Below are 26,560 nucleotides of genomic sequence, written 5' to 3' on the forward strand. Positions count from 1 at the left end.
AGAATTGGTTTATTATCGTTACGTACAGTGAAAAGCTCATTTAGCATACCATCCATACAGATCATTACACAGTGTATTGAGGTAAGACAATTAACAATGCGGAATAAAGTGTAACAACTGCAGGGGAAATTTTGAACACGGCTCATACAGGCAGCAATGGCTAATACAAGGGGGCATAGTAAGAGGATGACTGGGGGGGGGGTGTCAGAGGTAAGTGTTTTTTTTATATACAGAGTGTAGTAGGTACATGAAGCACACTGCCAGGGCAGTTCTAGAGGCAGATAAATTAGGGATATTTAGGAGACTCTTAGATACACACATAGTTGAAAGAAAAATGAAGGGCTATGTAGGAGTAAAAGGTTAGATAGATTAAATTTTGGCACAATATCATGGGTTAAAGGGCCTGATAGGATGATTTATATGTATTACAAATTTGCTGTGGTGTGCTGGCATAACATTCAACAATTGTAAAGAATGAAGAACTATATAAAGTTAGGGGTCATGGAATAATATAGCATGTATTCATGCACGAGCTGTGCTCTACTGTTCTATGTTCTATGACAATGCACTGAGGTAGAACAACAAGACAGAAGTAAGTGTAAGGAGATGGTGTCTGCTGGAGACCTGTTTCAGCCGGAGGCAAATTGCAGGGGGTTGAAGTTGTGTGGGAGGCTGGAGCTGATGTGTGCCGTGACCAGCCTCTCGAAGCACTTTGTGATGGCGGACATCAGAGCCACTGGTAAAGAGAAGTTCACGAACCTGACATTCTTAGCCCTTCAGCTCTGCCACCTCCCAGGACTCACCATCAATGAAGCACCAGAAGCATCATACTGCTTTTTTTAAACTTGTGTCATAAATGCACCTTATGATTTGTTAACACAAACATGAGGAAATCTGCTGATACTGGAATTTCAAGCAACACACATCAAAATTGCTGGTGGAACGCAGCAGGCCAGGCAGCATCTCTAGGAAGAGGTACAGTCCACGTTTCGGGTCGAGACCCTTCGTCAGGACTAACTGAAGGAAGAGCTAGTAAGAGATTTGAAAGTGGGAGGGGGAGGGGGAGATCCAAAATGATAGGAGAAGACAGGAGGGGGAGGGATGGAGCCAAGAGCTGGACAGGTGATAGGCAAAAGGGATATGAGAGGATCATGGGACAGGAGGCCCAGGGAGAAGGAAAAGGGGGAGGAGGGGAAAAACCAGAGGATGGGCAAGGGGTACAGTGAGGGAGACAGAGGGAGAAAAAGGAGAGTAAGAGAAAGAATGTGTGTATATAAATAAATAACAGACAGGGTAAGAGGGGGAGGTGGGGCATTAGCAGAAGTTTAAGAAGTCAATGTTCATGCCATCAGGTTGGAGGCTACCCAGACGGAATATAAGGTGTTGTTCCTCCAACCTGAGTGTGGCTTCATCATTACAGTAGAGGAGGCCGTGGATAGACAACATATGCCTTCTATATATTGGCGAGACCCGACACAGACTGGGAGATCGTTTCACTGAACACCTAAGCTCTGTCCGCCAGAGAAATCAGGATCTCCCAGTGACCACACATTTTAATTCCACATCCCATTCTGATATGTCTATCCATGGCCTCCTCTACTGTAAAGATGAAGTCACACTCAGGTTGGAGAAACAACATCTTATATTCTGTCTGGGTAGCCTCCAACCTGATGGCATGAACACTGACTTCTCAAACTTCCGCTAATGCCTCACCTCCCCCTCGTACCCCATGTTATTTATTTATATACACACACATTCTTTTTCTCTCTCTTTTTTCTCCCTCTGTCCCCCTCACTATACCTCTTGTCCATCCTCTGGGCTTTTTCCCCCCCTCCCCCTTTTCCTTCTCCATAGGCCTCCTGTCCCATGATCCTCTCATATCCCTTTTGCCAATCACCTGTCCAGCTCTTGGCTCCATCCCTCCCCCTCCTGTCTTCTCCTATCATTTCGGATCTCCTCCTCCCCCTCCCCCTTTCAAATCTCTTACTAGCTCTTCTTTCAGTTAGTCCTGACAAAGGGTCTCGGCCTGAAACGTCGACTGTACCTCTTCCTAGAGATGCTGCCTGGCCTGCTGCGTTCACCAGCAACTTTTATGTGTGTTGCTTATGATTTGTTAATTTATTTATGGTAATATTACTTTATGTGTTGCGTGTGTGTGAGTTATATGTACTGTGTGGTGCACCTTGGTCCAGAGGAAAGTTGTTTCATTTGGCTGTGTACGTGTAAACAGTTGAATGATGATGAACTTGAACTAGAACACTGGCCAAAAAGAACTGGTAGTGGACTTGGGAAAGAGTAAGATGAAGGAACACACACCAGTCATTTCAGAGGGATCAGAGTGAAGAGAGTGTGTAATTTCAAGTTCCTGGGTGTCGATATCTCTGAGCATCTATCCTGGACTGCAGCTACAAAGTAGGCATGACAGCAGCAATATTTCATTGGAAGTTTCAGGAGATTTGGTATGTCACCAAAAACACTAACAAATTTCAACAGATGTACTGGGGTGGGGGGGGGTGGGGGGAGAGAGACACTACTGCACAGGATTGAAGTAAACTGCAAGAAGTTCTAGACTTCTCCATCATGTTGTATCCAGGACAGCTTCTTCCTCCCTGCCATCTGATTTCTGAATGGACATTGAAACTATGAACACTACCTCACTACTTTCTTATTTTTATTTTTGCATTACTTATTTAATATATAAGTATATATATATATATATATATATACACACACACACATATACACACACACACACTTTTTAATTCAGTTTTTTTCTATTATTATGTATTACATTGTACTGCCACTGCAAAGACAACACATTTCATGACATATGCCAGTGATATTAAAGCTGGTTCTGATTTTGAAGTACCAGTCTGTTAGCAGGACGTATCAAGGATTGTAGTTAAATTCATTCAGCAAATCCTTAATTGAGGGCCGAGACTGACTGTCTGACAGCTAGTCGGAGTTGGAGACTTGCCCACAACAGGTGGAACATCCCTTAATCTCCCCACAAGAGATTCTTTCTTCTGCACTCAACCATCTATTTGGCAATCTGCTTAATCAGAATCAGATTTATTATTGCTGACATACATTGTGCAGCAGTACAGTACAATAAATTTAAAAAACTATAAATTATTATAAGAAAAAAGTACAAAAAGAGAGCAGAATACTGAGATTGTGTTCATGGTCCATTCAGAAATCTGATGGTGGAGGGGAAGATGTTCATAAATTGTTGAGTGTGCATCTTCAGGTGCCTCCTCCCTAATGGTAGTAATGAGAAGATGGCATGCACTGGGTGATGGGGGTGGGGGGGGGAGGAGTCCTCAATGATGGATGCTGCCTTCTAGAGGCATCGCCTTTTGAAGATATCCTTGATGTTGGGGCGGGTTGTGCCTCCGCTGGAGCTGGCTGAGTTTACAATCCTCTGCAGCATTCACCGATTTGCTCTGACTTGTGGATGCCACGGGAAATTAATGTGAAGGTTGGCTGACTCTTCCTTCAAAAGATGGTGACTGGAGATTCTACATAGACAAAGCCAAAATGACAACTAGCTACTGGCTGGAGCAGATGGAAAATAGGAATCTGAGGGAAATCGAAAGCTGGGCTGTCAAGTGGCAAACACCGTTACACGTAGACATAGTGGGTGCTGGGGATAGTTGGAAATTTAAAGAGAACACGGCAGTGCCTTAATTCTTGGAAGTTTACTTGTCATCTAAAACTGTGACAAACTTCTACAGATACACAGTGGAGAGGATCCTGACCGGCTGCATCATAGCCTACTACACAAACATCGATGTCCAGAAACAGAAAAATCTACAAACGCAGTGAATACAGCCTAGTCCATCACAGGCAAAGCCCTCCCCATCATTGAGTACTGCTGCAAGAAGACAGCATCCATGATCGAGGACCCCCACCATCCAGGCCATGCTCTCTTCTCCCAACTACAGCTGAGCATGAGGCACAGAATCCTTAGGTCCCACACCACCAGGTTCAGGACCAATTATTATCCCTCAACCATCAGCCTGCCTGGATCTATGTGGCTAACATCACTCAACTCAACACTGAACTGATTCTACAACTTGCCGCCTCACTTTCAACAACTCTACAACTCATGTTCTCAGTATTATTTAGTGGTTCGCATTTTAATTTGCATAATGTATCTTCTTTTGCACATTGTTAGTCTTTGTTTATGCATAGTTTTTTCATAAATTCTATTTTTTTTTTAAATTTTCCAGTAAATGCCCACAGCTAAAGGAATCTCAGGGTTGTACATGGTGATATGCATGTACTTTGATAATAAATTGACTTGGACTTTAACTTTGACCCTTTTCCACCTTTTATGGAGACCACTCTCCTTAGTTCCTTGGTCTGCTCGGCTGTACCTACCCAACCCTCCGGACAAAGCGTGCAGACATTTTGCTGCGCGCTCCAGTCTTCTCCAGAGGCTCGAGTGACTGCAGATGCGAGAATCTGGAGCAAACTTCCAGTCCTGACGCAGGGTTTCGACCAAAATGTTGACAATTCCAGACATCCCACTCTGCAAAAACTCATTTCAGGGAGGCAGCACCATCAATTTGCGGGAGACTCCCGGAACTTCCGGGAGAGGTGGGATGTCTGCAATAGAGTAGCTCCTTAGCAGCAAGCCAGCTAGTTCAAATAACGTTAGCTATGCTAATGAACAAATGGCACCTGTTAAACTCACCTCAACATGCCTTTCACAGTCTTAACCCACTATGGGCAACAGAAAAGTCACAGTTGCAAACCGTGCAGTGTAGTCTGGGTGACGTACGTTTTATATTTTCTTTTTTTGGAACACTCTGCCATGGTGATCTCTCCCTCTCACTCTCAAAAAAAAAATCGATTTCTGGGATATTGTATATAATTTGCGGGCATCAGGGAGCCGCTATCAATATGCGGGAGACTCCAGGAACTTCCGGGAGAGGTTCCTGGTGGGGTTCTTTGATGATGGCAGGGAAGATGTAGCTACTAGTGGGATCTCATTGTAGCTGACAGCAGTGACAAAGGATGATGTAGTAAGTGCAGAAGCTGGAAGGCGAGGACCAGGGGAACTCGATCTCTGTTCTGTCTTGGGGCGGAGGTGAGAGAAGTCCAAGAAACAGATGAAATATGAGAGACAGAGCGCTTTCCATCATCCACAGTGGGGAAAAAAAAATTATATTTTCTGCTATTTTTCCCACAGCATCACCACTCCCCCACCTGCCTCCATGTGTCAATACTTAACAGCACACACAAAATGCTGGAGGAACTCAGCAGGCCAGGCAGCGTCTATGGAAAAGAGTACAGTCGACATTGTGGGCCCAGACCCTTCAGCAGGAGTCTGAGTTCCCTCAGCATTTTGTGTGTTGCTTCTATTTCCAGCAACTGAAGATTTTCTCTTGTTTGTGATACATCACCACCTCTCTGTCCAGATCTAAATTGACTAGACCCTGTATCATCCCTCCCCTCACTGTCTATACCGGTGCTCTTTTCCTTCTTTACTCTCAGTCCTGAGGGGCTCAAACCAAATTGATAATTCCTTCTCTCCTAACACCCCCCCCACAGATGTTTTTTGACCCAATGAATTCCTCCAGCAGCTTGTTTTAAGACCATAAGATATAGAAGTAGGCCATTCAGCCCATTGAGTCTGCTCTGCCATTCAATCATGGGCTGATCCAATTCTTCCAGTCATCCCCACTCCCCTGCCTTCTCCCCATACCCTTTGATGCCCTGGCTAATCAAGAATCTATTAGGATTTAGGCTGATGTTAAAAGACATGGCAAGAGGCTCGAAGGGGGTGCAAGTCCAGAAATCAGGGCCCAATGGCCAAAGCCCAGAGACTGAAGACAGAAGGCCTGCCCTGGACTTGGACCGTCCGCGTGTGTGGGAGAGGCAGGGAGGAACAGGGCTTGCTCTGATGTTGCAGTTTTGTTGCTTGTTCTGATCTGTGGGTATGCCTTTGCTTGTTGGAGCCAGAATATGTGACAACACCTGTGGACTGCCCACAGTTGGTTGGTGACATAAGTGACACATTTCACTATATTTCCATGTACATGTGATAAATAAATCTAAATCTGTAGTACTAGGTAAGACCAGCTGGACCAAGCGGACTACTTTTGTGAAGATATTTTTAGATCTGCCCACATCTACAGAATACCCAATGAATAGATGAGGAAACCCCCAACCCAAGAGCCACTTTGATAGCTCAGTAAATGGAGCATGCATAAACAGGACACTAAACCTCAACATGCTGTGGTGATTCAGTGAGACTTCCTGTTGCACACTGGATCAGATCTAACAGGAAATGGCTGCTCTTTCCATTCCCCCAAAAGTACATAAAGCCCTAAAGGCCATGCTCTCGTCTCGCTGCTGCAGTCCACAAGGTGCTACATGATTCTCAGGACCCACACCACCAGGTTCAGGAGCGGTTCAAGTTTACTTGTCATTCAACACCATGAATACAGCCAAACAAAACATTTATTACCCTTCAACCATCAAGATATTGAACCAGAGGGGATAACATCACTCGACTTCACTCGCCCCAACACTGAACTGCTTTCACTTTCAAGGACTCTATCTCATGTTCCCAATATTTATTGCTTATTCACTATTTTGTTTTTTTTTTCCTCTTTTTGTAATTGCAGTTTGTTGCTTTTTGCAGACTGGTTGTTTGTCTGTCCTGTTGGGTGAGGTCTTCCATCGATTCTATTGGGTTTCTCATATTTACTGTAATTCCCTGGAAGGGAATGAATCTCAGGGCTGGATATGGTGACACATATGTACTTTGATAATAAATTTAGTTTGTACTTTGAGCACGACTACATTGGGTACCACAGTAATGATTCACAGACATTCTGAAACTGCAAGTCACAAAGCACAATGTCAGTTTATTTATTAAAGATATAAATAGACAGAAGAATAATTGCAACTACACTTAAAACACAAGAGGTTCATAATCTGGATTCAACTAGAAGTGCATAAGGATGGAAATTACTGTTCTCCTTTGGGAATGATAAGCAACAAGCCACACACAGGTCATAGGAGGAGCTAGGCTAACCCACCAGAAAAGAGCTCAACAGTGACACAGCACATTGGCATCCTTCCCCCTGAAACAGCACAGGAGCAGGAAGTACCAGAGAGGTATTGTGCTGGCATTGGAAAGGCTCCAGAGGAGGTTCACAAGAATGATCCCAGAGATGAGAGTGTTAACGCACCAGAAGAGCTTGATGGCTCAAGGCCTGTACTCACTGGAATTTCGAAGATGAGGAGGGGATCTCATTGAAACCTATCAAACATTGAAGGACCTCCAAAGAGTGGATGTGCAGAGGATGTTTCCAATAGCGGGGGAGTCTAGGAACAGAGGCCACAGCCTCAGAATAGAAGAACAGAAATATAAAGTTATTTCTTGAGCCAAAGGTTTGTGAATCTGTGGAATTCATTGCCACAGATGGCTGTGGAGGCCAAGTCAATTGGTATATTTACAGCAGAGGCTGATGGGTTCTTGATTAGTCAGGATGTCAAAGATTACAGGGAGAAGGCAGGAGAATGGGCTTGAGGGGGATAATAAAGCAGTCATGATGGAATGGCGGAGCAGACTTGATGGATAAACCACGTAATTCAGCTCCTGTATCTCCTGGTCTTATGGAGTGCATCAACTACAGAAGAGTGAGGAGCAATCTAAATGGAGGGCGTTTTCCTTTATTCGCTCAGACATCACTGGCATTTACTGTCCATGACTGCTTGTCCAAACTGAGAAAGTAGTTGTACTGCAATTCAACAGTAGGCATGTATAGAGCTAAATGAAACACTGTTTCTCTGTGGCACCGGAGTAGTGTAGCGGTTAGTGTGACACTATGACTGCCCACAGCATTTCGGAGTTCAATTCCAGTAAGGTCTTCCCTGTGGAATGCGTGAGTTTTCCCTCAGTGCTCCAGTTTCCTCCCACGGTGCAAAGACGCACTGGTTAGTGTAGGTTAATTGGTTATTGTACATTGTCCTGTAATTAGGTTAAGGTTAACCGGGTTTGTCGGGGGTTGCTGGGGCGGTGTGGCTCAAGGACCAACTCCGTGCTGTGTCACTAAACAAAACGAATAAGCAGTACATACAGTCACACACAGCATGTACCATCACAAAATAATATTAGCACAAATCCCTGAGCGACATGGCCTGGAGAGTGACTGCTTGACAAAGTGTGAGGTGCCTGTTTCTTTAAGACAGTATAACGTCACTGCCACTATTAGAATAAAACAAGTTGTCATATAAATATATGAAACAGCAGCAACAAAAGATGAGAAGTGACCAGTGCACGTCTTTGAGTTGGGGAGTAGAGGGGCGGGGGGGGGGGGCACTCAGACAAGGTACGCATGTATGCAGAGTGGTGGCAGGGCGTTAAAAATCGTACAGCTATCTACAAGCCTAGTTGGTGGATCCAGAGTCACCTCTGGATCAAACTAGTTAAGGAAGGCTAGTTTCATCCAGGAAGAAGTGTACCCGATTATTTTTATTTTAAAAAGATTCTGCAATTGCATTGTTACCATTCCTGATAAATTTTTATTTTACATTGTAGATTGAGTTAATTACATGAATTGCAAGCTCCCAGTTGCCCTGGCTGCACTTAATCTAAAACTCAAGAGAAACACACAAAATGCTGGAGGAACTCAGCAAGTTAGACAGCATCTACAGAGAGGAATAAACATTTGACAGAGACCCTTCATCAGGACACTTTCGACATCAGATTCAAATTTATTTATAACATGAACAAAACATACACATTCCGGTGTCAACATAGCATGTACACAATGGTCCGCAAAACAGCAAAAGCAACAACTAGTTGAGAGGTGCACAGTTATTTGAGTGGTGTCGCAGCAACAACATTGAACGCAACGTCAGCAAGACCAAAAAGCCGATAGTGAATTTCAGGAAGGGTAAGACGAGGCAACTCAAACCAATCCTCATGGCGGAAGCACAAGTGGAGACAGGAAGCAATTTCAAGTTCCCGGGTGTCAATATAACTGAGGACCTAACCTGGATGCAACATGTTGCTGCAGCTATAAAGTCAAAACAGCAGCTCTATTTCATTGGGAGTTTGAGGAGATTTGGTTTGTCAACTAAAACACTCAAAAACTTCTACAAATGTACCTTGGAGAGCATTCTGACTGGCCACGTCACTGTATGGGGTGGTGGTGGGGCGGGGGGGGGGCGGCTACTGCGCAAGATTGAAATAAGTTGCAGAAGCTTGTAAAATTAGTCAGCTCGATCATGGGTAACCAGCCTCTGTGGTATCTATGACATCTTCAACCAGCGGTGCCTTCGGAAGGTGGTGTCCATCATTAAGGATCCCCACCACACAGGAAATGCCCTTTTCACACTGTTACCGTCAGGAAAGAGGTACAGAAGCCTGAGACACACACTAAGCGATTCAGGAACCGCTTCTTACCCTCTGTCATCTGATCCCCAAGTGGACATTGAACTGCCTCACTACTTTTTATTTCTGTTTTTTTATGCACTACTTATGTTAACTTAGCTATTTAATAAGACCTTAAGACAGGAGCAGAATTAGGACATCTGGCCCATCGAGTTTGCTCCACCATTCAATCATGGCCGATCCTTTTCCCCCTCCTCAACTCCAGTTCCCAGCCTTCTCCCTGTAACCTTTGATGCCATGTCCAATCAAGAACCTATCAATCTCTGCTTTAAGTACACCCAACGACCTGGTCTCCACAAATGCACGCGGCAACAAATCCCACAAATTAACCACCCTCTGGCAAAAGAAATTTCTCTGCATCTCTACTTTGAAAGGGTACCCTCATATCCTGAACTGTGCTCTCTTGACCTAAATTCTCCAACCAGGGGAAACATCCTTTCCACATCTACTCTGTCTAGGCCTTTCAACATCGAAAGGTTTCAGTGAGATCCCCCATCATCCTTCTGAATTCCAGCAAGTACAGACCCCAGAGCCATCAAACGTTCCTCGTATGATAACCCTTTCATTCCTGGAATCATCCTTGTGAACCTCGTCTGGACCCTCTCCAATGCCAGCACATCTTTTCTAAGATGAGGGGACTAAAGATGTACACAATGCTCAAGGTGAGGCCTCACCAGTGCCTTATAAAGCCTCAGTATCACATCCTTGCTCTTGTATTCTAGATTTCTTGAAATGAATGCTAACATGGCATTTGTCTTCCACACCAACCACTCAACCTGCAAGTTAACCTTCAGGGTGTTCTGCACAAGGACTCCCAAGTCCCTTTGCATCTCAGATTCCTGGATTTTCTCCCCATTTAGAAAATAGTCCGGATATATATTTCTACTACCAAAGTGCATGACCATGCATTTTCCAACATCGTATTTAATTTGCCATTTTCTTGCCCATTCTCCTGATCTGTCTGAGTCCTTCTGCATTCTATCTGTTTCCTCAACACTACCTGCCCCTCCACCAATCTTCATATCATCTGCAAACTTGGCAACAAAGCCAAGTATACATGATGTATTCCATCATCTAAATCATTTATATACAGCATAAAAAGTTGTCCTAACACCAACCCCTATGGAACACTAGTCACTGGCAGGCAACCAGAAAGGGATCCTTTATTCCCACTCGCTGCCTCCTATCAATCAGCCAATGCTCTAACCATGTTAGCAACTTCCTGTAATACCATGTGCTCTTAACTTGGTAAGTAGCCTCATGTGTGGCACTTTGTCAAAGGCCTCCTGAAAGTCCAAATATACAACATCCACTGCATCCCCTTTATTCATCCTACTTGTAATCTCCTCACAGAATTCCGACAGGTTCGTCAGGCAGGATTTTCCCTGAAGGGAACTATGCTGACTTTGTACTATCTTGTCCTACGACACCAAGTACTCCATCACCTCACCCTTAACAATTGACTCCAACATCTTGCCAACCACTGAGGCCAGGCTAATAGACATATGTACTTACTGTAATTCAGTTTTCTCTTTATGTTTATCATGTATTTCATTGTATTGCTGCCGTAAAGTTAACAAATTTCATGACACACTCCGGTGATATAAAACTGGATTCTGATTTTGATTAATAAGACAACAGCAGCAAAACAAGCCCCTTTCCATGCTCAGGAAAAGCCACTACTTCTGCCTCACTTCCCACTCTACACCCATGTTGTTTGATTCCTCTGATATTGTGGTATCTACCATCCTTTTGGATGCAGTCAATGGCTGAGCTTTACCCACTTCCCAAGGATAGAGGACAATTTGTTTTGATGAGATTAACTACTGACTAAACACTGGAGTGTCACAGAAAACTTCACATTCATGAGAAAGGTCAGAACACAAACGCAAAATGCCGAGGAACATCAGTACCGATGAAGGGTCTTGGCTCAAGTTTTCAATTGTTTATTCCTCTTCACTGATGCTGCCTGACAAGTTCCTCCAGCATTTTGTGTGTTGATCTGGATTTCCAGCATCTGCAGAATCTCTTGCATTCCTGTTTTAAACATTTCCTTCAGCAAACCCAATCTTTTGTGGAAAGTAATCCTGTGTTGTAGAGCTGTGCTCAATGCTTTAGTACAGCCTATAAGTGCAGACTAACCCATGGAAGATGGAATTCCACCAACTGATACTCTACCCCACATGTTAATCCTCTACATCTCAAGAACATACCACTTCCTTTCCCAAGCAGTAAGACTGATCAACACGTCCACCCACTAACTCCACCACTACTTTATTATTTCCCATCAGTCACCTTCTGTACAGATGCTCCTGTGTTTAGTGTCACTTTATGGGTATACAGTCAATGTATACAAGCCAGTTTATGCAGTTATATGTATTGTATTTTATTTAAATTATTGTATTCTTTATCGTGTTTTTTTGTGCTTTATTGGATCCAGAGTGACAATTATTTCTTTCCCCTTACTCTTGTGTGTGGAAGTGACATTAAGCAATTTGAAACTTGGAAGGGAAAATATTAGAAGGGAAATAGTTTATGAAGCAGAGAAAATGTTGAACGAGTGACTCATTACAAATTTCACCTGCAGCTCATCACTAACTTCATGTTACCAGGCAGTTCTAGAACAGCACCGATCACTGACAGTCACAGACTGTGGAGCCCACACTTCATTTTGCTAGGATGGAGGCCAGTTCTTTATGTAGAAGAAAGAAAAATATCCTTAAAATCCAAGCAGTTTAAAGTATTAGACCAGAAGGGAGCTTGGGCGAGGTAGCTGAGGAGACCAGGGAAAGAAAAATGGATGATGTCAATATTGATAAACAGAAATACACAGTGTAAGCAGCATTGTACAGACACTTTGGCCTGCAATGTTGTGATCTTTAACTTCCTCCAAGATCAGTGTAACCCTTCCCTGCCACATAGCCCTCCATTTTCCTAACATCCATGTGCCTATCTAAGAGGCTCTAAATTATCTCTAATGTACCTGCCTCTACCACAATGCCTGATAGGGTGTTTCATACACCCACCGTGTTAAAAAACCTACCCCCGACATCTATCTTCCCCCCACTATACTTTACGCCAATCACCCTAAAATTATTCCCCTGCGATTTAGCCATTTCTGCCCTGGGAAAATGGTGCTGGCTATCCACTCTGCCTGTGCTTTTTCTTATTGTATACACCAATGTGGAATGTACACACTGAAACGGGATATTCGACCCAAACAGCCCACACACACTATTCATTTCTCCTCCTATCCTTGCCCATCAGCACATCCCGCGCCCTCATCGAGACATCTCACTTCCCTACAATGGCAATTTCTTTTGACTCAAAAACTCCCTGCAAATATGAGTTCACATTCTCTCATTCTGACTGAACTATTTCTTTTGAATACAAGGGATTCTGCAGAGTAACAAACCAAAGGCCAATGACTCAAGAGAGATAGCAGCTGGAAATCCAGAGCAACAGCCACAATACGTTGGAGGAACTAAGCAGGTCACGCTGCACCTTTGGAGAGGAATAAACAGTTATGTTTTCCATCGGTCCTGATAAAGGGTATCGGCCTAAAATGTCGACTGTTTATTCTTCTCCACAGATACTGCTTGCCCTGTTGAGCTCCTCCAGCATTTTGTGTATTTCTTCTGAATTCCCAACTGCTATCTGTCTTGAATCAATGGCCTTTGGTTTTGCTTTCTCCTCCAAGTGGAAACCCCTCTCTGCATCCCCACTATCTGGACAATGCAGAAGTGAGACAACTGGAGTTGCTGCCTCAAAGCCCAGAGACCTAGGGCCCCCAGTATTGTCTGCAAGGATCGCTCTCTGACAATGTAGATTGTTCCTCAGAGGCTCCTGTCCTCTCCCAACCCCCAAAGCTTAACACTGTAAATGACCACAGTGATCAGATGGGTTCAATGTGAGGGATGGAGGGGGTGTTTATGGAAATAAGACACAGCAGCAGAGTTAGGCCATTCAGTCCTTTGAGTCTGCTCTGCAGCTCAATCATGCCTGATTTATTTTCCCTCTCAACCACATTCTCCTGCCTTCTCCCCATAACCTCCCCATCAAGAACCTATCAACCTTTGTCTTAAATATACCCAATGACTTGGCCTCCCCAGTCATCTGTGGTAGTGAATCCCACAGGTTCACCAGACTCTGGTACAGAAATTCCTTCCTCGTCTCCGTTCTAAAGGGATGCCCTTGTATTGAGCAGACAGAACAAAAGTGGGATATGGTATGGAAGGGTATTTGATGGACTCAGTGAGACAAGGGCCTGCTTCTTTGCTGTAGGTCTCCACAGCCATGTGAAAACCTATCATCTCTCTCTAGAGAGGAGAAACCTTCACAGTCTATCGTCACCCAACATGTACAACCTTGTGCTTTTGATACAATCCTTACCTCCTCCCCAGTGCTGCCACGTCCCTTAAATAATTACAAAATAAATTGGATTTTCACATTTTAAAGGTCATTGATTGATTGCAATACTAAAATGGCTCTTTGCTCACGATGTCTGGAAACAGACAGACTACTACTCCAAGTGCATGGCTCCAAACAAACTAAGGATATTTATCCACTCATTCCAGAAAATCTCAACAGCTGGGTTGCCTTTTAAAAATAAACTTGCATTCCTGATGCTTTACGAACAAGGTTATCTTGTACAATTGTAGGTTTCCATACCCAAGAGGACATTCTTTAACCTAATTGAATAAAAACCCCCACAGTACCCATGCTTGACTTTGTACTCAGGGAAGTGTGTGCTTATGGCCAGGGATGGATTTGACACATCACACAACAATCTCAAAAGCAGTCATGAGAACATAGTCAAGGTTAGAATCACTTAGAGAAGGGTAAAGGCCTTTCCCCATCCCAGACATTATCTCTTCTCTTCCCCCCCCCACCCACTGAGCAGAGGATACAAAGCTCAAAGAATGTACCACCAGGCTCAAGGGAAGTTTCTATCCCTCTACTACATGACAATTATACAGAACTCCTGAACGAGGGATGGACCCTTCACCTCAGAGTCTACCTCATCACAGCCTTGCACAGTTTTGTGGTGCAGGCAGGCACTTTCTCTGTAATTGTAACACATTTTGTTACTGCTTTTCCCTTGTACTGCCTCAATGCATTGATCTGTATGAATGGCATGCAATACAGTATTACATTGTACTTCAGAACAAGTTCAAAGTAAATTTAAAATCAAAGTGCATATATTCACCATATACAACCCTGAGATCCTCTTTCTTCTGAGCATACTCAAATCTATAGAATAATAACCGTAACAGACCAGAGAAAGACTACCCAAACTGGGATTTCAACTAGAGTGCAGAAGATGACAAACTGAGCAAATACAAAATGAAAGAAATAATAATAATACTAAATAAGCAATACATATTGAGAACATCGGGTGAGGACTCCTTTGGTTGTGGGAACATTTGAATGATGGGGCAAGGGAAGTTCAGAGACATTATCCCCTTTGGTTCAAGAGCCTGATGGTTAACAATAATAATGGCTGACATGTGACAATAATAATCCAATTATCAGTGAATACCTGGGCCACTGGTTTCCGACAGAATCAACCTACAGTTATCAGTAAAAATAAAACCATGCATCTTATTGTACATCATATATTGACTTCATGTGAGATCTAATAAATCTGACTGAAGTTCTGAGCGACTTCAGTTCAAGAAATTTCCATAGATGCACAGTGGAGAGCATCTTGACTGGTTGCATCATGGCCTGTTATGGAAACACCAATACCCCAAAATAGAAAAACTGGCAAAAAGAGGTTGATACAGTCAGCAACACACACACAAACTGCTGGAGGAACTCAGCAGGCCACACAGCATCTGTCCAAAAGAGTACAGTTGACGTTTTGAGCTGTGAACCTTCATCAGGACTGGAGAAAAAAAAAGATGAGGTGTCAAATTAGAAGGTGAGGGGAAGGTGATGGGTAAGGCCAGGAAGAGGGGGTAGGGGTGAAGTAAAGAGCTGGCAAGTTGATTGGTAAAAGAGATACAGGGCTGGAGAAGGGGGAGTCTGATAGGAGAGAACAGAAGGCCATGGAAGAAAGAAAAGGCGGAGGAACACCAAATGGAGGTGATGGGCAGGCAAAGAGATAAGGTGAGAGAGAGAAATGAGAATGGGGAATGGTGAAGGTGAAAGTGGGGGAGACATCACAGGAAATGCATGCCATCAGGTTGAAGCCAACCCAGACGGAATACAAGATGCTGCTCCTCCAACCAGAGTGTGGCCTCATTACGACAGTAGAGGGAATGGGAATGGGAAGTGGAATTATAATGGATGGCCACTGGGCGATCCCAGCTTTTCTGGCGGATGGAGTGTAGATGCTCAGTGAAGCAGTCTCCAAATCTACATCGGGTCTAACCGATATACAAGAGGCCACACTCAGAGCACCAGATACAGTAGATGACTCCAACAGATTCACAGGCGAAGTGTCACCTCACCTGGAAGGACTGTTTGGACTCTGAATAGTAGTGAGGGAGGTGGTGTGTAGGGGCAGGTGTAGCACTTGTTTTACTTGCAAGGATGTGCCAGGAGGGAGATCAGTGGGGGAGAGACAAAAGGGAATCACATAGGGGGTGAACCCTGCAGAGAGCAGAAAGTGGGGGACAGCGAAAGATGTGCTTGGTGGTGGGGTCCCATTGAAGATGGTGGAAGTTATGGAGAATTATGTGCTGGATGCGGAGGCCGGTGGGGTGATAGGCGAGGACAAGAGGAACCCCATAATTGGGGTGGTGCCAGGAGCAAAGGGGTAAAGGCAGACGTGCGTGAAATGGAAGAGATGCAGTTGAGGGCAGTATTGATGGTGGAGGAAGGGAAGCCGCCATCTGTGGAGGAGGACGACATTTCATTCATTCTGGAATGAAAAGCCTCATCCTGAGAGCAGATGCAGCGAAGACAGAGGAATTGAGAGAAGGGGATGGCATTTTGACAAGTAACAGGGTGGGAAGAGGTATAGTGCAGGTATCAGAGAGTTGGTGGGTTTATAAATAGACATTGGTAAATGAGGGGGGGGAGGGGGGAGAGGGGGGAGAGGGGGGAGAGGGGGGAGAGGGGGGAGAGGGGGGAGAGGGGGGAGAGGGGGGAGAGGGGGGAGAGGGGGGAGAGGGGGGAGAGGGGGGAGAGGGGGGAGAGGGGGGAGAGGGGGGAGAGGGGGGAGAGGGGGGAGAGGGGGGAGAGGGGGGAGAGGGGGGAGATTGAGATTGAGAAAGAGGAAGGAGGTGTGGGAAATGGACCAGGTAAATTTGAGGGCAGGGTGGAAGTTTCCGCTTTATCTGCTCTCAGGATGAGGCTTTTCATTCCAGAATGAAGATGTCCTTGCAGGCATTCACAATAAATACAAAGAAACACAATAGAATCAATGAAAAACTGCACAGATACACAACCAGTGTGCAGAAGACAACAAATTGTGCAAATACAAAAAGGAAAAAAATAGAGATCATGAGTTATAGAGTCATTGTAGAAATTCAACAACATATACAAGATTCTTCCATACAAGGACTGACTGTTGTACCAATCTCCGTAGAAGGTTAAATGAGTGTTGAGGCTCAGTTACTTGGTTAGAAAGAACCAGGTTAATCTGTTTCTCCTTGTGTGCTCCAGAAGCAGGAAACACTGCTGAGAGAAGATCCTTCCCAAATCTCCAGGCCAAAGAGCAAAAGTCAGAAGTGAGCATGAAGATAACCCTGATTTCCAGGGAGCTGGTATTTAGAAGCCACTGAGCTCATAATTTTTGTGTTTGTCAGAAATAAATTCCTACTGTCAACGACCATCAACCGCGCCTTAATTATCAGAAAGCATATGTTCTGTGTAAACTGAATGCTGGCTTCCAGTTTTTATGTACGCACTGTGAGCCAAACCTCACAGGGGGTTTTACAGATTCTGGTAAACCTTGTGACAAGTGACAATGTAGGAACCACAAGCTGCAATGCCAACCACATCTGTCAGCGGCATCAGTCTGCATTTGCTTCACTCACACTCTGCGTTAAATGGCTTGGAGGTGAAAATGGACCTTCCACGACAGTGAAAAGGGCTCTCACATTCCTCTCAGAATGTGACAAAGCTCCCCACAGGCAAAGTGCTCTCGAAGCCTTATCACCACTGTGACGAAGTAAATTGGGGATGTTAGAGGTAGGTTAATTTTTTTTTTTTTTTTTTTTTTTTTTTAAAAAAACACACAGAGAGAGGGTTAGGTGTGTGGAACAACCTGCCAAGGGTGGTGGTAGAGGCAGATACATTGGGGACATTTAAGAAACTCTTAGATAGGTACATGAGGGTTATGTGAGTAGGAAGGGTTAGGTTGATCAAAGTTTAAGGTCTGTATTACATTACCATATATGACCCTGAGATTCATTAGCATGCAGGTATTCACAGCAGAACACATCACAGAATCGATGAAAAACTACACACAATGTGCAAAAGACAAACTGTGCAATAAATAAATAAATAAATAGCACTAAGATCATGAGCTGTAGTCTGCTTGAAAGGCAAGTCCATAGTTTGTGAAAACAGTTCAGAGTTGAGAGTGAAGGTATCCACACTGATTCAAGAGCCTGATGGTTGTAGGGTAATAACTGTTCCTGAATCTGGTGGTGTGGGAGCCAAGGCTCCTGCATCTCCTTCCCAAAGGTAGCAGTGAGAAGTCAGCATGGCCTGGATGGTGCGGGTCCCTGGTGATGCTTTCTTGTGGTATCAGTCTTTGAGAATGTGCTTAATGGTGGAGAGGGCTTTTCCTGTTGCAATGCCCTGGTTAAGAATTCTTCTACTCTGCTGTAGGTGTTTCACTGTTCAGCTTAGGAATGTTGTGTTAGCCAATCAGGATGGTGGGATCTGGAGAAGGTTCTAGAGAAAGTGGGGCAGAGAGAGATTTTTGACAGTGTTCAGGGGTCTTTTGGCAGTAGCTGCGCAGCAGGACAGAAGGGAAGACACTGCAGAATTCTGTGGCAAGGAGAGCATCGCTGCAAGAAGTGTTTTGTGCAGATGAATGGCTCCAAGGAGGGGTAGCGAATGCTCCTGAGAGAGAGCCAGTTTATTTTAGATGAGTTCAGACTGTGGCGGGTGCTTTCACGCAGACCATGGATTTGGCACAATGCCTAATGGTTATACTCAGACTTTGGTACTACTACTACGTCGACTCAGGCCTAAGGAGGCTGGCGTCGGGCACGATGACGGACTCTCCACTTCTCCCTCTCCCTCATCAGTGTGCTCAGTTCATCTACATTAGCCGCGCTGCTGTCTTCTAGGAGTGCCTTGACCATAGTCTTGGGAGGGCACCCAGGGTTCATCCTCCCATGCTTGGGCTCCCATATGGTGACTAGGCTGGCAGGTAGCTCGGGGTGGCGTAGACAGTGCCCCCGCTAGTTGCAGTCTTCTCGCCTCGATTTTAGTGGTGAGCATTGGTAGGTTGTCATAGAGCTCGACATTTTTCATGTGCTGTTGCCAAACTACTACTACTACTAATAGTAGTAATAGTAGTAGTAGTTTGGAAGAGATAAGCCCCAATGGTCATGTGTACATTTAGACTGGTCTAACTGTAATGGGCCATTTTTTCAAATCTTCTTTCTTTTTTGTCTCTTAATAACTGTTTAATAAAGCTGAAATTTGTAAATATACTTCCTTTATAATTTTATGGAGTGTACAATCTTTTATTTTTTGCCAACCAATAACGGTGTATGGGCAGCATTTACACAGCATTCGCTCAAATCAAGATTGCTTTAATTGAACATCACGACATTTCTGTTTAGTTGAAGCCCAAATCATACATATATGTTTATGAAAGATGGCCTTCCTATTGCTGAATCATGTAGCTGATAGCAGTGTTAGCTAACGAGCCAAGTTTGTATACGAGCCCTGGTAAGAGGGCTACATTATAGACAATAGGTGCAGGAGTAGGCCATTCGGCCCTTCGAGCCAGCACCATCATTCACTGTGATCATGGCTGATCATCCATAATCAGTATCCAGTTCCTGCCTTATCCCCATAACCTTTGATTCTGCTATCTTTAAGAGCTCTATCCATCTCTTTCTTGAAAGCATCCAGAGACTTGGCCTCCACAGCCTTCTGGAGCAAAGCGTTCCACATATCCACCACTCTCTGGATGAAAAAGTTTTCCTTCAACTCCGTTCTAAATGGCCTACCCCTTATTCTTAAACTGTGGCCTCTGGTTCTGGACTCACGCATCAGCGGGAACATGCTTCCTGCCTGCAGCGTGTCCAATCCCTTAATAATCTTACATGTTTCAATAAGATCCCCTCTCAGCCTTCTAAATTCCAGAGTTACATTGTGATGAACTGGGCTGTATCCACGACTTTTTGTAGGCTTTTCCACTCTCGGGAACTGGTGTTGAGAGCATGGCCTAGGTGGTGGAGGTCCTTGGTGATGATCTCCAAGTAGGTTAAAAGGTTGGCACAGCATTGTGGGTCGAAGGGCCTGTACTGTTCTATGTTCTAGCTTATGTACAGCAACCCCACCCCCCCACGCTCAATAACATAATAATGAACAGATAACCTGCTTTGAAGTATTGATTAGGTAAGTAGCATTAGCTAAGACACCAGGTACAACTGTCCTGCACCTCTGCGACATGTTCACAGGGGACCTTTCACCATTTATCCAAGAGAGCAGCTGCAGGCTTGAGTAAACCATCTCAAACGGAGTAGTACTTCCCCAGAACCGATACAGGGTTCCGCGCACAGGCTGCAGAACCAGAAGCCAACACTGTTGGAGTCACAGTAGCTGTAGCTGTTAGCGTAACGCTTTACGGTGTCTGCAGCCCGGGGTCAATTCCTGCCGCTGTCCGCAAGGAATTTGCGCATTCTCCCCGTGACCACGTGGGTTTCCTCCGGGTGCTCTGGTTTCCTCCCACACTCCAAACACGTACCTTTAGTGTTAGTGAGTGTGGGCGTGCTATGGTACTGCTGAAAGTGTGGCTACACTTACAGACAGCACAGACCTCGCTGGTTGGATTTGATGCTCAGTACATTTTGATGTTTCAATGTACTGTACATGTGACAAATAAAGTTAATCCTAGGCAAGGAGATTGCAGAATCGGAAAAAAAGACCCTGAAGGCGCTTTCTCATAAGCATCATCACTTAATGCACCAATCACAGCCCAAGGCACTGAACAAATCTCAGGACTATCTCTCTAGACTCATTTCTAGAGGGGGAAAAAGGATTTGCTTTATTTGCTACATGTGCATCAAAACATACAGTGAAATGTGTCATTTGCGTCACAACCAACACCACATACTATCGAGATTCATTTTCTTGCAGTAGAACAGTGAAATACAACAGAATCAATGAAAAACTACAAAGACTGACAAACAACCAATGTGTAAAAGACAAACTCTGCAAATACAAAAAAAAGTAAGAATAATAAATAAATAACGCCGAGAACACGAGTTATAGAGTTCTCTATTGGTTATTTATTTATTTATTATGTGTGGGATATGTCTCAGTTCCTCTGTCTTCAAAAAGGGGGTCTGAGGATCGCTGAGCCCAAACAAGCTCTGGGTCCAAAGATAACGTGTTTCCCATTCACCAGACGGTGTGTGTTTGCCGTTTATTACCTGATGTCTTCCTCATTCTCAGGGAAGCTCCAGAAGGCAATGCGAAGCTGCAGTTGCTCAGGGACCGGTGGATAAACCTTCTCAACCACTTCAAAGGGAATGTGCAGGGCAACTTGCTTGGCTGACAGTTCGACCAAAGGGGTAACTTGGCCATCTAAGAAAATAAAGAGATTGGAACTAGGATTATAAAGACATTTTAAGTACTACAAACATTATCAGCCAAAGTTGAACTTGAAGGCAGAGTACAAGGTTAAAGACTGGACTTTTAGCAGTGTGGAGGAACAGAAGGATCCTGGTGTCTAGATATATAGATCCCTGAAAGTTGCTGCGCAAATTGATAGCGTGATCAAGAAGCTGTACGGTGACTCACTGGCATTAGTCAGGGCAATGAGTTCAAGAGCCATGAAGATGTTGCAGCACCATAAAACTCTGGCTAGACCACACTTGGGGATGTGTTCAGTTCTGGTTGTCTCTTTATCGGATGGATGTGGAAGATTTAGAGAGAGAGCGAGCAGAGGAAAAATTACCAGGATGCTGCCTGGATTAGAGCGCACGTCTTATGTGGAAAGGTTGAGTGAGCTGGGGCTTTTCACTTTGGAGTGAAAGAGGGCGAGAGGTGTACAGGATGAATGGACAGCCAGAGACCTTTCCTCAGGGCAGAAATGGCTAATATGAGAGGGCATAATTTTACAGTGATTGGAGGAAAATATAGAGGGGATATCAGAGAAAGTTTTTTTCAAATAACACAAAGTGGTAGGTGTGTGGAATACACTGTTAGGGCTGGTGAATGAAGCAGATAGGGATGTCTAGGACCGGAGGGCACAGCCTCAGAGTACAAGGACGTCCCTTTATAGGGGAGATGAGAAATTTCTTTAGCCAGAAGGTGGTGAACCTGTGGAATTCATTGCCACAAATGGCTGTGGAGGTCAAGTCATTGGTAAACTGAAAGCAGGGATTGATAGGTTCTTGATTAATAAGGAAAAAGGTTACAGGGAGAAAGCAGGAGAATAAGGTTGAGACTCAATGGGCCAAATCTGCTCCTAGGTTTTCAGCTCATCTAAGAAACTTAGCTGGACACATGGATGACAGAAAAAAATGGAAAGCTATTAATAGGGAAGATTGATCTTGGAGTAGGTTAGAAGCCCAGTGCATCATTGTGGGCTGAAAGGCCTGTACTGCTTTATGTTCTAAACTTAAAATGAGCCTTGCGTTTGGACATGAAATGAACAACTTGCCAGTGAAGTTTCAGGCAGGCAGTGGTAATGCTTTCCGTCCAGAAGCGTTGGGTTCAACCCTGGCCTCCCCAAGGACTGTATGATTGTGGATTCCCTCCTGCATTCTAAAAACATCTCAGTCGCTTAAATGGCTTCTGCAAAGTATCTGATAGTTCAGGTTCCTGGCAAGAAAGAATCAGGTTTGAGGGGCATGTGTGAGAGGGAATAAGCGAAGGAGTGAAAGAGAAGGGGAATGGGATTAATTAATCGGCCTCTCTGGAAACCTGGTACACACGAGGTGAATCAAACAGTAAACACCAGAGATTCTACAGAGCAATGCACACAATGCTGGAGAAAGTCAGCAGGACAGGAATGAAACGTCGACTTTTTGGGCTGATAACATTCATCAGAACTGGAAAGAAAGGGGGCAGAAGCCAGAATAAGGTGGGGACGGGGGTGGGGGGGGGGGGAAAGGGAGAAGAGTACAAGCTGGTAGGTGACAGGTGAGATTCATGAAGAGAAAGATGTGCTGTTGTCGGCAATGTGCCCCCTGCCCCACTACAACTGATGGCTGCTCTGCCGTTCGACTGGTACTATCTCTAACGAATTTGTCTTTAATGTACAAGATGTCTGCATCATACTATTCTTGGTATGGAAACTGCTCTGCACGTGACTGCAAGAAACTACAGATCTGTGGACCCATCTCAGCCTAACACACAAACCAGACTGCCCCTTGTGAACTCTGTCAAAACTTCCCACAGCCTCAGGAAAGCAGCCAGTAGAATCAAGGACCTCACCGACCCTAGACATTCTCTGCTGCACACCCATCCATCAAGCAGAAGATACAAAAACACAAAACTATCAGGCCCAAGGGCACCTTCTCTCAATAACCAATACTAAACTGGTCCCCATTGTAAATTTTTCCACCCCTACACTAGAATCAGAGAGACCTTGGGGTCTGTGTCCCTGCGACACTCAAAACTGCTACACAGATTGAGAGTGTTGTTAACAAGGTGTATGGTGTGTTGGCGTTCATCAACCGTGGGATTGAGTTCAAGAGCTGTGAGGTAATGATCTATATAAAACCTTAGTTAGACCCCACCTGCAGTACTGTGTTCAGTTCTGGTCACTTCACTACAGGAAGGATGTGGATACTATAGATAGAGTACAGAAAGAGGAGATTTACAAGAATGTTGCCTGGATTGGAGAGCGCATCTTATGATAATAGGTTGAGTGAACTTGACTTTTTCTCCTTGGAGCGACGGAGGATGAGAGGTGACCTGATAGAGGCATACAAGATGATGAGGGGCATTGATCGTGTGGATACACAGAGGCTTATTTCCCAGGGCTGAAATGGCTAACGTGAAAGGGCATAGTTTTAAGGTGCTTGGAAGTAGGTACAGGGGGGATGTCAGGGTTAAGTTTTTCCACACAGAGTGGTTGGTGTGTGGAATGCCCTGCCAGTGACGGTGGTAGAGGTAAATATAACAGGGTCTTTTAAGAGGCTCTTGGGTATACGAAGCTTAGAAAAATAGAGGCTATGCTATGCAGTAAGGTAATTCTAGGCAGTTTCTACAGTAGGTTACATGGTCAGCACAACATGGTGGGTCGAAAGGTCTGTAATGTGCTGTAGATTTCTATGTTCTAATCCAGGCAGGTTCCTGTGAAGAGCAGTTTTCCCTATATGTACAATATCCCATGAATTTGGAACAAAAAACATTTGTATAGCTCTGGGAGGGATTAACAGGATAAGGAGCAAGAGGTCATCACTCCTAACTGGAGGAATCAGAATTGAGGGGACACCATTACAGGAGAATGTATGACCATTTAGCAGCGAGATGAGGAAAAATTAGCAAGTAATATTCTTAAAATTTTCCATTAAAGAGCTGTGAAAAGAACATTTCAGCTGATGAATTTATAAGATACGTTTCTTGCTTTGTGAAGCTTAACACAGCTATAAGGTATCGCCTGTACTGACCACTCCGTAGAGCCATTTCCACCTGTGACAGCCACTCTGTAGAGCCAACTGCAGTGCCCGTGCTGACCACTCCGCAGAGCCGACAGTTCCGCCTGTACCGACCACTCCGCAGAGCTGACAGTTCCACCTGTACCAACCACTACGTAGAGCCATTTCCACTTGTGACGGCCACTCCGCAGAGCCAATGGCGCTACAGAGTGGGCATCACAGTCGGAGCCAACTGCAGTGCCTGTGCTGACCACTCTGCAGAGCTGTTTCCACCTGTGACGGCCACTCTGTTGCCTGTACCAACCACTCTGTAGAGCTGACAGTTCCGCCTGTACCGACCACTCTGTGCAGCCAACAGCTCCAGCAGTACAGACCACTCCATTGCGCCGATGGCTGTGCCTGTGCTGACCACTCTGTAGAGCCAACAGTACCACCCTTACCAACCACCCACGTAATGTTACATTTCCAATTCTTTGGTCCAATTTCTTCCTGCTTACATGGTTTAATCCAAAATAATGTACAACAATTTATTGTTAAAAAAAATACACTGATTTAATCAGGAGTACACTGTAATATTGTATTTAATGACTATGTTAATCAGTGTTTGATGGTTCCCGGTTAAATGTGTGGATAAACATGCTGAAACTTACTAACACATCATAAAGTCAACTAGCATAACATAAAGTAGTAACAAGTACATAATACCTTTAACATGACAAAAATATCCCCTGGCAATTCAAACCAAGCCAGCATGGTTTTAAATATTAAAGATTAGCCTTATTTGTCACATGCACATCAACACACACTGCGAAATGCGTCACTCCCATTCAGGATTGCGCTGGGACAGCCCGCAAGTGTTGCCACGCTTCCAGCGCCAACACAGTACGCCACAACTCACTAACACTAACTCATACGTCTTTGGAATGAAGGAGGAAAATGGTTATCCTGTCTGACAAATTTCCTAAAGGTCTTTTCAAGATTTAAGGCTGTTTAATGTCATTTCCAGTACTCAAGTGTAAAGCAGAATGAAATAATTCTAACTCCAGATCCAATGCAGCACAAAAAAAAACAAGATAAAGATAATAAACACAATAAATACAAGTACATATATATAGATTAGTTGTAAGTCCATAAAGTGATGCGAGGCACAGGGATGTGTGAACACAAGGTGACTCCTCAGGAAATGCAGGTACAGAGGAGATGTCAGGGGTAAGTGTGTGGAATGGGCTGCCGGTGACAGTGGTGGAGGTGGATACGATAGGGTCTTTTAAGAGACTCCTGGACAGGTACATGGAGCTCAGAAAAGTAGAAACATGCTCGGAACAGCTTTGTGGGCCGAAGGACCTGTATTGTGCTGTAGGTTTTCTATGTTTCTATGAAATCCTTTGAGGATACAAGGTGAAAAAGACTCTCACATAAAACAAGAACTTGTATTGTTCTTGGAGTTTGTGACAGGAAAGTGGCCATACTGCATAGAAAACGGTTGTAATAAATGGATGGATGTAACTGGAGAAATAGCCCCAAGAATCAGTTCTTGGCCCCGGGGAAAGACAGATGGGTGTGGGTGCCCACGTTTCTCAATGATACTAAACTAATGAAGATGTTTGGACTCTGCAATGGACTTTAGAAAGGCATCTTTCCTGTAATGAAGGAACCAGAACTGCACACACACAATATAGGGTCAGGAAATCATTGTTTGATCTAGTGATAGTGACTCAGAGGTTCTTCATAAATGAGGCATAAGATGCTAATCTTGTAATTATTTATAGCCACTTTATTCGGTGTTCATAACAATTAAAAACAACAGTAACAAAGTCACTCTACTGTAAGAGAGAAAGCAGAGAACTGTACTGTTAACTGTTTACACGTGTTGCACATCACATGCACTTTGAATTATATTTTATTAATGTATTGATGGTAATATTTTAGTTTTATGTGCTTTGTGTGATATTGGTTTTGTGGGTGCTTCATGGTCCGAAGGAAACGTCGCTTCGTTTGGTTGTACAGTCAGGTGACAATAAACTTGAAAATGAACAAGGTCGTCGTGATGGTCTAATCTTGCTCTCGAGAGTTAAAGCACACTCCAGTGACGAAGAAAGCTCTGAAAAGGAAGGCTGTGGCGTTACACAAACTGCAGAGAAACTTCTAACAAAATGCAGCATCACATGTACTACAATTACTGACAATTCACTGAACAATTACTCACAGTTGATTATATAAAGTTATAAAGCAGAGGAAAATTAAACTACAAGCAAAATAGCAACTTGGCACTGCAGAATTTCTCCCATATTCCAAAGACGTATGGGTGAAGAGGTTAATTGGCCATATGGGGGCAACTGGATGGGCTCGTTGGGACAGAATGGCCTGTTACTGCATTGAC

General features: G+C 44.3%; 1 protein-coding gene across 3 annotated transcripts in view; it reads right to left on the reverse strand.

The window, feature by feature from the left end:
* zswim8 (zinc finger, SWIM-type containing 8) overlaps positions 1-26,560 on the reverse strand; it is a 186,559-nt gene that overhangs the window by 135,157 nt on the left and 24,842 nt on the right. For all 3 annotated transcript variants that reach the window (XM_072282863.1, XM_072282862.1, XM_072282864.1), the window contains exon 3: positions 21,001-21,154. In XM_072282863.1, the coding sequence (XP_072138964.1) occupies positions 21,001-21,154 (154 nt within the window). The remainder of the gene's footprint in view (positions 1-21,000; positions 21,155-26,560) is intronic.

The sequence above is a fragment of the Mobula birostris genome, chromosome 18 (assembly GCF_030028105.1).
Source record: "Mobula birostris isolate sMobBir1 chromosome 18, sMobBir1.hap1, whole genome shotgun sequence".
NCBI lineage: Eukaryota > Metazoa > Chordata > Chondrichthyes > Myliobatiformes > Myliobatidae > Mobula > Mobula birostris.